Below are 11,294 nucleotides of genomic sequence, written 5' to 3' on the forward strand. Positions count from 1 at the left end.
CAACCGAGGAGGGACGGTGTCAGAGCGAGCCGTAGCCCAACGTCGTCGGCTCGGGCAGCGTAGGAAAAGGAATTCCTGCAAAAACTCGATTAGGACAGAACTAAAAGGGCTCGTCTGGATGAGTTAAAGGTCTGATGAGGGGAAAATTTAATGGTTGGCCTCACGGCGCAGACAAATCCTCCTGTAAACAAAGTCCTGATGTGAATATGTGTCACAGAGACAGATTTCTGATTCAGTCTGCTTGCTTTACTTTGCATCGCGCAACTGGTTCGGGATCCATGTTGTCTCGTAGGAAGTCTGAGGTTGGGTTTTAGATGTGTGTGTGTGTGTGTGTGTCAGGCTGCAGGAATCTGTCTGTGCCAGCTCAATATTAGTGTCAGTGTGTTTGTCTTGGACAGGCAGATTACTGTAAGGATTGAATTACACTCTTTAAGAGGGGCATATAAATATATGAAGGTCATTTTAGGTCAGACTGGACTGCATGTTGCCTTCATGTTCAGTCGTAGTTCATCTTCATCATGTTCTGCGCTGCATCTGAAGCTCTTTTTCTCTTCTTTTTAATGGCCATGGTAGTCATGCATATTTAAAATATACAGTCTGAAACTGTTTCTCTTTCCCTGGACTGAACAATGCCATTAAACAGATTTCAGATGTCAGATTTTGTTGAGGTGAAATTAAATATAAATGCAATTCCGCTGACTTTCCAAGCTTAAGACCCAGCCTTGTCTGATGGCACGCTGACATGATTTATGCAGCTTTTGTTCCCCAGCAGCGTCTTGAGGCGTAGAAACTTCACTTAGAAGTTTGTTTTTCCACTTCGGAGCGTCACACGAAAGCTGCGTTTTTCTTTACGGTATCCTGTCACACACCAGCAACTGGATATCAACACACTGGTCATGCTGAATGTGCTCAACGGCTGACTCATAGGAGGACATTAACAGAAGAGGAATAGAAATGGAGACTTTTTAAAGAAAGTTTGGCTACTTGGAAGCAAAATCTAAAGAAATGAGTGTATTTTACTCTGCGTGTGTGTGTGTGCAGTTTCACCCAGAAATGAACTGTGCTGCATTCACATGCATCACCAGCAGCAGAATGAAGAAGAAATTGGTTAACATAATAAGCGCATCATGACATCGTCCTCTCTCCCTCCGGAGGTTTTTTACTCTGCTGGTTCTGGCCGCTGAGCTGCTGCTCCTGTCAGCGGTGACTCACCAGTTTCTCTGCAGAGACCCAGTCCCCCTGCTGGCGGTGCAGGGCGCTGCAGCAGCACCACGACAGAAACACAGCAAGCGTGTGTGTGTGTGTGTGTGTGTGTGTGTGTGTGTGTGTGTGTGTGTGTGTGTGTGTGTGTGTGTGTGTGTGTGAATATTTATGAGTCGCCCTGCAGGCAGCGTATGATGGGAAAGTCTGTGTCGTTGCAGGCAATGAGTAACTGTGTCCCACTTTGTCACAGTGGGAATATTTCACAGGGGGTCAAGTGTGAAATGCAGGAAAAAATAATCCCCATCTTCTTTCTATTTAGGATGGGACAAGCACTCATATGGTTACCATGGAGATGACGGGCACTCCTTCTGCTCCTCTGGAACTGGCCAGCCGTACGGGCCGACGTTCACCACGGGCGATGTGATTGGCTGCTGCGTCAACCTCATCAACAACACTTGCTTTTACACCAAAAATGGCATCAGTCTAGGTCGGTCAGCTTGGCGGCTTCTGTGTGAGGTATTATCAGGTGTAAATGCAGTTTTAACTCAGCGTGTCCTTCATGTCCGCAGGTGTTGCCTTCACAGACCTCCCTGTAAGTATTAAAGCATTTAAATTTTACTGCTCCCATGTTTTCTAATTAGAAGTTTTACTTCCTTCAGCAAAAGCAACAAATGCAAGATAGTTTCCTCCCTCAGGCCCACGATGCTGCCCATTTAAGTGTTGTTTATGTAAGCAGCTGAGCTGGGAATCTTTTCTTTCTTTGTGGGGGTGTCCAGTGGCAGCTGTAACTGGAAAAATCTCCAGAGAAAGAAGATTAACCAATCAAACCAGTTTAAGAATGTACAAGACACTCTGAGTCTCCAGACTGAGCTGCATGTTCATTTAATTCCTTTCTGGAGATGTCAAACAAATACACTGAATGTGTTTGCATTTTCCTGGGGAATATCAGAATGGACCTGCTGGGCAATTCATCAAATTAATCGAAACCAACGTCCAAAACCAATAATCAGTGCAATCCTGCTCATGTCTATTATTTAAAATGTTTGGAAAGTTCAATCTAGAGAGAGAGAGACGACATGCTTGACGGTGGGAACCTCCAGTTAGCTTCAGTTCAGCTCTTTATACTCATACGGGTGACGTCGCGGAGGCTCCGCCCATCTTTTATATACAGGCTATTAGGGCTGTGACGATATGCTATCATCCCAATTCCATTCCGATTTTTTTTGGGTGCCGATTCTTTTTAAATTAAATAGATAACAATAATCTAATATGAAATTTTTGTCATTTTTATTGTTTTTGTGGATCTTTTTTACTTGTCTTCTTGGGCATTATAGAAGCAGGATGATGGTCTGGCTACTGGGTTGTTTTTTCATAATTGAAAATAAGAAAAATGACGAGACAATAAAATGGTTTTAGTCTCAAAAATCAGCAATATCGAAAAATCGCGACAATCGCAATTTAAATGGAATCGGCACCCAAAAAACCTAAATGTAATAGAATCAGATCGGGAGGAAAGCATATCGTTACAGCCCTAGTTGTAAACCACCACCTTTCCAGTGCACTGAAACATTGGCCGGTGGCTCTTTATTCATGTTGCTTTGTTGCGTCGGAGCCTGAAGTTGTTGCTTTTACAAGAAACATCAAACACAGAGAAGTAAACAGAAAAACACACTTTCCAGGGAACATCAACAAGCTGCAGTTGTTTCTTTTTGTCCTCATGATGCCGTCTTATTTCAGACACAAAGATCTGTCTCTCAGGTCGTATAACAGTTTTAAGCATTGGCTTTGTTGGCGAACCTGCAGCCACAGCAAAGTAACTCCCACCACCATGAAACCTGATCCAGTAAAGACGTGTTAACGTCCACCTTCTTTCCAATCCAACAGCCCAACTTGTACCCCACCGTGGGGCTTCAGACGCCCGGGGAGATCGTAGATGCCAACTTTGGCCAGCAGCCGTTTGTGTTTGACATCGAGGACTACATGAGCGAGTGGCGGGCCAAGATCCACGGCATGATCGCACGCTTCCCCATCGGCGAGCGGCTGGGAGAGTGGCAGGCCGTCCTGCAGAAGTAAGACCGCATGCTGATGAAACAAAATTCTGCTGTTGTAATTGGTCATAATTGGACACTGCAGCATGTTTACGCACGCTGTATAAACCTTACATTATATGCACACAGGAAGAATTTACAGCAATCTTTCCTCCTTTTTTCTTTTTTCTGTAAAATACAAAGTTTAGGCCGGAAAGTTATTCAGAAATAAGGCTGGAAATCTTCCTAAATTTGTCCTTTTTTTTGGCGGAAGAAGCAGCGTGAAGGTTTCTCACAGATGCCGGTGTCAGGCTGAACGTTTTTGGACTGTTATTTTTTGGTGTTTTTCTGCAGATGTCCATCCCGTTTCAAACCTTTGCTGTTATTTATTCAGTTTTATACCCCCAGAAACAACAATAAACTTTTGTTTTTCTGATGTCCACATAATGAAACACCAGATGAATCAAAGTGGTTAACAAGCTGATGTTTTTGTATCCAGTATGGTGTCCAGCTACCTGGTTCACCACGGCTACTGCGCCACTGCCACCGCCTTCGCCAGAGCCACGGAAACCATGATCCAAGAGGACCAGATGTCTATAAAGAACCGACAAAGTGAGCAGGCGGTCTAACGATGTTGGTACTAGATTGTTGGCTTCTCCGCCGTAAACGCCGGCGTTTTGCTTCAACAGGAATACAGAAGCTGGTGCTGGCAGGACGGGTGGGGGAAGCCATCGAAGCCACTCAGCAGCTGTATCCAGGCCTGTTGGAGCGCAACCCAAACCTACTCTTCATGTTGAAGTATGTTGGGATTTACCAGTCAGAGTAGACGGGAGCTTCCCAGTAAAACCAGTAACACTCGTGCTCTCTGGCCACCAGATGTCGTCAGTTTGTGGAGATGGTGAACGGTACGGACAGCGAGGTTCGCTGCTTGACCGTCCGCTCCCCAAAGTCCCAGGACAGTTACCCTGGATCACCCAGCCTCAGCCCCCGCCACGCCACTAGCAACACACACCTGCACAGTGGAGGTACACACACACACACACACACACACACACACACACACACACACGCTGGAAAAATGACACTGGTAGAAATGAGGTTTATGTTCTTGTGTCCATCAGGAGCAGACAGCCCCACCTGCAGTAACGGTGTGACCCCCCCCAGCAAGTCAAAGAGCCACGGCGGCAGTATCAAATACCCCAGCGCATCCTCCTCCGCCTCCGCCTCCTCCTCCACCTCCTCCTCCCCTTCTTCCATCAACTACTCAGAGTCCAACTCCTCCGACTCCACCAAGAGCCAGCCGCACAGCGCCAACAGCACCCAGGAAACCAGGTAGGACCCCCCGAGCCCCTCCATCGCCGCTGCCGAAGGCAGACTGAATGAGTCAGTAAAGCCAGATGTGCTGCTGCTGCTGGCAGACAAACGAAGCCAGACGTCAGATCAAACATGCATTAAGGAGTCGTTTTCATTAGCAAACCAAACAGCAGCAGCAGCAGGAGGCGCTGCAGACGTGGAAAAGTGGTTGTGAGGCGACTAAAAGAGCCGAATGTAACGACTCCGCCGCTATTTAAGAGAAGACTTTATCAGTCTGAGACAGCTGGGGGGGGGGGGGGGGTAAATACGTCCTGAAAGGCAAAGCAAAGGCTGCGTTACACGTAGAGACGCCAAGCAGCATTGTTACATCACATCCCGTCACTGGAGGTAGTGGGATAACAAACCACCCTGGTGAAGAGGAAGAGGCTGCATTCCATTAGTAAAACCTGGTAAAACCCACATTTTCCTTCCTGCTCCTCTGAGGAGAAGTTTAACAAACAAAAGTTTTATTTACACAATATAGAGTGTTTAACAGGAAGTGGCTTCGTGGTCATTTCCAGATTAAAACAAAGGTCTCCTAGCAACATCATAGTGATCTAGCTTTATTAGAAAAATGTGATAAATAATCCTGGATCATTGTGGATTTACCATATAGAGTATTCAATTCAGTCTGACTGCGATCCAGCAGGTTTTCTGTGGTTTTCCTGCTTCAACACACCTCAATCAAATAAAATGGATCTAACAGCCTATTGGGTTCTGCACAAACACTCATTCATCTGAGTCAGGTGATGAATGGAAAACCGGCTGGATTGCCGGTCTCCTAGGACTGAACTGAGTACCGCTGATATAAAGTGCCTGAATAAACACTGGATTGTAAACTTCCTGGATGGGATAGAAATGCTTGGAAAACTTCTACACATCACCTGAAGCAGGGATCGCAAACTGCCGCAATCCAGCAGGTTTTTGTTGTTTCCCTGCTCCAACACACCTGACTGGAATTAAATGGTCATCGTAAGAAGTTGACAAGATGCAGTTTTATTCATTACCTCCGCCAAGGAGGTTATGTTTTCGTCTGAGTTTGTTGTTTGTCTGTTTTGATTTTGATGAAATCTTCGGGATATGTTGGAGGTGACACGAGGAACAAATGATGACATTTTGGTGGAGATCCGGAAGAGATCCTGGATCCTGTTTGTTAAATAAAAAGTACAAAGCAGACGCCGCGCCACTGACTACTACGTCATCGTATGCAGTGGGCGTGTGTTTAATGCGCGTAACTTTGGCTGTGATTGGCCGATCAGTATGACCGACCCCTCTTTCTAATCGTGTGATACGGAAGAATCACGCTGCTGTCATCATGTTCTCGGAGCCCATCCCATTCTTCCTCATGTCGCGCTGCCTTAAAATCTATTTTTCTGCATTTTAAGGTAGCGTCGGTTAAAAAACTTGCAGCAGGGCTTAAGTATCAGCTTCGTCCTGTAAACTTGTCAAATGTCTGTATGTCTAACTTTGGACGAGCTGGTTTGAACCTTGACTTTCCCCTCGGGGATAGATAAAGTATCTTTGGTCACATTTATGTAAACATCAAATCAAATCAATCGGCGCCGACAAAGCAGGAAATGTTTGGGACGCCTGTTGTCATCCAATCAAATTGATGTTACCGGGCGGAAAATTGTGATTTTGTCCGCCTAACTACTCCCGAAGCACCATGGGAAATGTAGTCGCTTTACTGATTGCACTTTTATGTGGGTGGATTAAAGTTTTGGAGGCAAAACGGCAAAGGTAAGACAGAATATGTAATGATGTTTTTCACACGTGATGCATAACTTCAGTCTTCTTTTCACTCTGGTTGAGTGAATCTTGGTTAAAGTGACATTAAACTGGTATGACTGGAATCTGTGGGATGTGTGCTTTCAGTAGAGGTGCTGTTTCTTCGTTTTCATGCCGCTGGGTGGAGACGAGAGTCCAGTATCTTTGTTTACGTATTTCTGCAGACTTTGTTTACTTGGTCTTTTAATTACCTCCGCCAAGGAGGTTATGTTTGTTTGTTTGGTTGTCTGTTAGCAACATTACTCAAAAAGTTATGGATGGATTTTGATAAAATTGTCAGGATATGTTGGGGGTGCAGGAACAAATGATGACATTTTTGGTGGAGATTCGGAAGAGATCCTGGATTCTGGATCACTTTGAAGTTATGTTGGGTGTTAATCACACTATGCTTGGTGGAGGTCTGCACTCTCCGGGTGCTTTTCTAGTTAGATTTGATTCAGGTGTGTTGGATCAGGGAAACAAGGAAAACCTGCAGGGTTTACTGGAGTTTGAGTCCTAAAGGGTTGACTATCCATCCCAGTTCACCCCACAGAGTTAAGCTACCGTTCCTGACCAGTTCTTGCCAGTATTGTCTCTGGAGATGAAACAACGCTTTAAGGCTTCAACTGGTTCCAGTTTCCACGTGAAACCAAGCGGGTACTTCCAGCTGCTGGTGTCTCTGGAACCTCTCCATGCTGGAGACTCCAGAAGCTGCAGTTGTTCATAAGGCTGCATGTGGGCCAGCCTTCACCAGCGCTCACAAAAGGAAACGCACACTGTGCACTAAGACAGCACAAAGACTCATTTTCCCAGTTTTATTCACTGCTGAATGGCGAGCTGCGCTGGACGCGGCCGATGGATGGACATACGGATGGGTGGATGTTAGAAGATATGACAGAAAGGTTTTTTGTTGATTGGCTTTGAATAAATGAGGACCTACATCATGAAAAAGTTCAACAAGTGACCCTTTTCAGTTCTTTAACCTCTTTAATGACTGTTCTGCGGAATGATCTGGAAGACGGGGTTTGAGTTCCACACATGTAAAGACGACCATTCCCAGTGTAGTTAAAGTTTGTGTCAGTGTGTACGGAAGCTCTGAGTGATCAGACCAGAGTAGGCAAAAAGGATTTTCTCATGACGTAAAGCTGAAATCTTTCGACTACTACGTGTTCACGCCGGCCGTTTGTGTGTAACAGCGACAGTGAGATGGAGATCGAAGCCGAGCACTACACCAACGGTGTCGTTGAAGGCTCCTCCGCCCGGATCATGAACGGCACGTACAAACACGAAGAGATCCTTCAGCCGGACGACAACAGCATCGGCAACGGGGTCACAGGTGCACGAAAACACACACCTACCGCTTAGCATTCAGTGTGTTTAGTTGCTTCTGGTGTTTCATGTTTCACCTTCACTCATCATGTCTGTTTGTGAACCTCCTCTCCTTCTTCTCATGCATCTCCTGCAGAGGACAGGTGCAGTAACAGTCGGCAGCTTTGTGGTGGGAACCAGGCCGCCACAGAGAAGATGATCCAGTTCGGACGGGAGCTGCAGGCGCTCAACGAACAGCTGTGCCGCGAGTATGGCAAGAACGCCACGCACAAGAAGATGCTGCAGGTACGCACATGGGAATCATAACTGTGGACAGTCCAGGATGCTGACGACATTTTACATCTCAGAGGCCTGAAACATGAGGGAATTCTGGAGCAGGGATCTCAGGCTCTGGTTCTTTACACCAGTGTTTTTCAACCTTTTTTTTTTAGCCAAGGCACACCACAAACCAAAATGGTTTTTTTTTTTTTTTTTAAAGTCCATATTATTAATATAAAACCCATCTCGTCAAAGCCTCTTGAATAGAAATCAGATAAACACAAGAAGAAGGAATTTTAATTATCTTTCACCAGGACCTGTTTGGATGAACACAGCTGCTTTTTAGACCAGTTAATTGGGTCATTTCTCATGGCACACCTGAGGATCTCCCATGGCCCACGGCAATTTAGGCTGCCTTCACATCAGGATAGTCCGCTAGACTCGGTCCGATTGGGAACTCGGTTCGGTTTTAGGGGGGTGTATCCATTCAGGCGGAGATCGTGTTCACGCTGCACTTTGCCAAACCATTAGAATAATATGTCCCCATTCCCACCAAAGGTGGCGCTGCTACCAAATTTAGTAAAAGAGAGGACAAGACCTGCATGAAGAAGAAAACTCTGTTTCTTCCAGAGATGTAGAAAGTAGAAGTAGAAAGTAGAAGTCCAGTCCGGCAGCTCTTTCCAGCCAGTCGCTAAACCAGCTCAGCTCCTCTGCAGGTCGATGAGCCTGATGGTGAAAACTCCTGCTCTAAATGCATTGTTAGATCCAAAAACATGGCAGGACTTCTACTTTATTTTTACTTCTACTTCTACTTTATACACCTCTGGTTTCCTCCACATGCGAGTTGGAGACGAAACTATGGCTGTTTTGGGTTTTCATTGTGTCTTATGTAAGTATACTGTAAAAATACACTGCAACAATGGATGCAGTATGAACACCAGACGAGGTGGACGACCCTTAACGCCATCGCTATGTATTTACCCACAATGCAATGCTATAAAAATGACTTTCTTTGTGGTCCTGTATATTGAATCAGACCATGATCTGTGTTTGTAGGCAGACTGAGTCCACTTCTTTGATCAGAATCAGAATTTGTTTGTTGCATTCACATTTCCCCAAACGAAGCGGACTCTGAGTTGGATCAGAAAGCCGGATGTGAACGTGTCCTTAGAGCACTGGATCCCAACCTGGAGTCCCCAAAGAGCACTGGGCTCTGCCAGGCTGTGTGATTGTTAAAATAAAGGCCATGTCCACTCACAGATGACTTAAGGTTTATCTGCATCTTTTTGGTTTTTTTCTGTCCACATGAAATCGTCGTGGAGCCAAAAACACTCATTTTATCAGAGCAAATTAAAATCCTGCAGTTGTGTCCATGTAGTGTGGTTTTGTAAGGTTGATCTGGTGGAGCTCCTGTAAGGAAGACATCATTTTGATCCAGGTAACCTGCATGTTTCCTGCCTCCTTTTAGTCCTGAAACATGGCAGAGAGACACCAGAGTTGATGACTGATTCCTGTTTAAAGCATTTACGAAGCAGGAAACGAGACCATACACAACCAGTTAAAGGTCCCATTTTCCCAGTAGATTTAATAAGAGTGCAGCATTTGTGTCAAGCAGATACACAATAAAAGCAAGCATGGATTCAGGCTGGCTTGGGGGGGTATTTTTCCTGCTTCAAGCATGCGACTCAAATTAATGGATCATTGTGCAGAATTTGACAGCAACTTGTTGAAGCCATGTCATTTGAATCAGGTGTGTTGGAGCGGTAAAACATGTACAACCTGCCAGACAGTGGCCTGTTTGACATCTCTAGTCTGGACAGTTGTTCCAGTGAAGTCTGAAGAAGCTCAGTGTGAATATGCTGCAGGTTGAGTTGTCTGATTTCCCCCCAGCTTCTGCAGGAACAGACACACTGTTTGTTGTGTTCGTTACACAGAAATAAAGAGTGGAAATGAGAACATGTTTAAGATCTGAACTCAGCAGGAATTTACAATGAATGCAGCAGCAGACATGATGATGGAGGCTCTTCCACAACGCTGTAAAATCCTTCCGTAGAACCTCGTCAGATAAAACGCGCTGCATCACCGCGTCGTACCTCTCACGTTTGGCCACCAGAGGGCAGATGTGCACCCTCCTCTGACTGAGCCCAGGCAGAACAACCTGGTCGTCAAAGAACACCTGATGTTTGGAGTTAATGCACAGCTGAACATTCAGCACAGAAAAGACTCAAACATGAAGCAAAATAAGACTTTTACATTTCAGACTCGCATAACTTTGGACATAAACTGCTTCCAAACAAATGCAGATTCTGATGGAGGCACTGCAAAAACTCAGCCTTAAAAACAAGAAAAAAATATAAAAACATTGGGTAAATGTTGCTTAAAATAAGATACATTATCTGCCAACAGAACAAGAAAATTTGGCTTCCCAAAACATGTAAAAATACTCTGAAAACAAGAAGAATTCTCTGGCATAAAAACTAAAAATTATCTTACCTTTTAAAAAAATAATAATGTGTCCTCAATTTAAGATTTTTAATCTTACTTAGATTTCAGTTTTTGCAGTGTGGGTATGAATCTCTTGAAGTCTTGAACCATTCATCTGCAGATCACATTGCACTTGTTTGATCCCGCAGACAGGATCCTCTGACTGGTAGAGGTAAATCTCCCAGTCCAACCATTTATAAAACCCCCAACTGTCAAGGCACCCGTTGTCTTCGTTACTGGAATCAGCTACACTCTTTGTTCGCCATCTTCTCCCTGCAGCTCCTGGCCTAAATACCCAGGCCAGGAATAAATGAGGCATATCTGCACAACTACAAGGGTTAAATGTATAATCTGGTCTGAAAACAAAGATCTGAGACCTGAGAGATTACGACAGAAGTATCAGAAGCAGGAAACGTGTTACTGCATCAGAGTCAACTTGCAGAAGAAGAAGTGAAACCCAGGATAGTTCATGGCAAGAGGAGGGAATACTTTGCTGTAAAACCTCCTTCATCTCCATGGAAACTAGCGCGTTCATGATTCATTTCATAGGCAGAGTTGCAGGAGACGCAGCAGCAGAGGGGTTTTTTTTTTTGTTTTTTGTTTTTAGAGCTGAAATAAAACTTTTCCAGACAAAGCAGCAGAAGTAAGACATGATTGATGACTTCTTCGTAATCAGATGTCTCTGCTTTCATATGACGTCTTGTTCCTGTGTTTCAGTAAAGAAGTGATCAGAAGCTCTGAAGTGCTGTTCTCATGGTTTTCTATCATTCCCTTACAATCGCTTCGGGCAGAGTTGTTACCAACAGCCAATAGCTCATGTCCGTTGTTGTCGTTTAGGCAGGAAAATAGACTTAAAAGCAGTAAAATACATAA

General features: G+C 44.8%; 1 protein-coding gene across 1 annotated transcript in view; it reads left to right on the top strand.

Moving 5' to 3' along the window:
• ranbp10 (RAN binding protein 10) overlaps positions 1-11,294 on the top strand; it is a gene marked incomplete at its 5' end in the record, with an annotated part of 54,052 nt that overhangs the window by 33,407 nt on the left and 9,351 nt on the right. The window contains 10 exon segments of the mRNA XM_079256054.1: positions 1,523-1,690; positions 1,773-1,795; positions 3,088-3,272; positions 3,730-3,842; positions 3,920-4,028; positions 4,030-4,081; positions 4,084-4,255; positions 4,352-4,562; positions 7,547-7,686; positions 7,816-7,964. Coding sequence (XP_079112180.1) covers positions 1,523-1,690; positions 1,773-1,795; positions 3,088-3,272; positions 3,730-3,842; positions 3,920-4,028; positions 4,030-4,081; positions 4,084-4,255; positions 4,352-4,562; positions 7,547-7,686; positions 7,816-7,964 — 1,322 coding nt within the window.

Source organism: Telmatherina bonti (assembly GCF_933228915.1).
Source record: "Telmatherina bonti genome assembly, chromosome: 2".
Lineage (NCBI taxonomy): Eukaryota > Metazoa > Chordata > Actinopteri > Atheriniformes > Telmatherinidae > Telmatherina > Telmatherina bonti.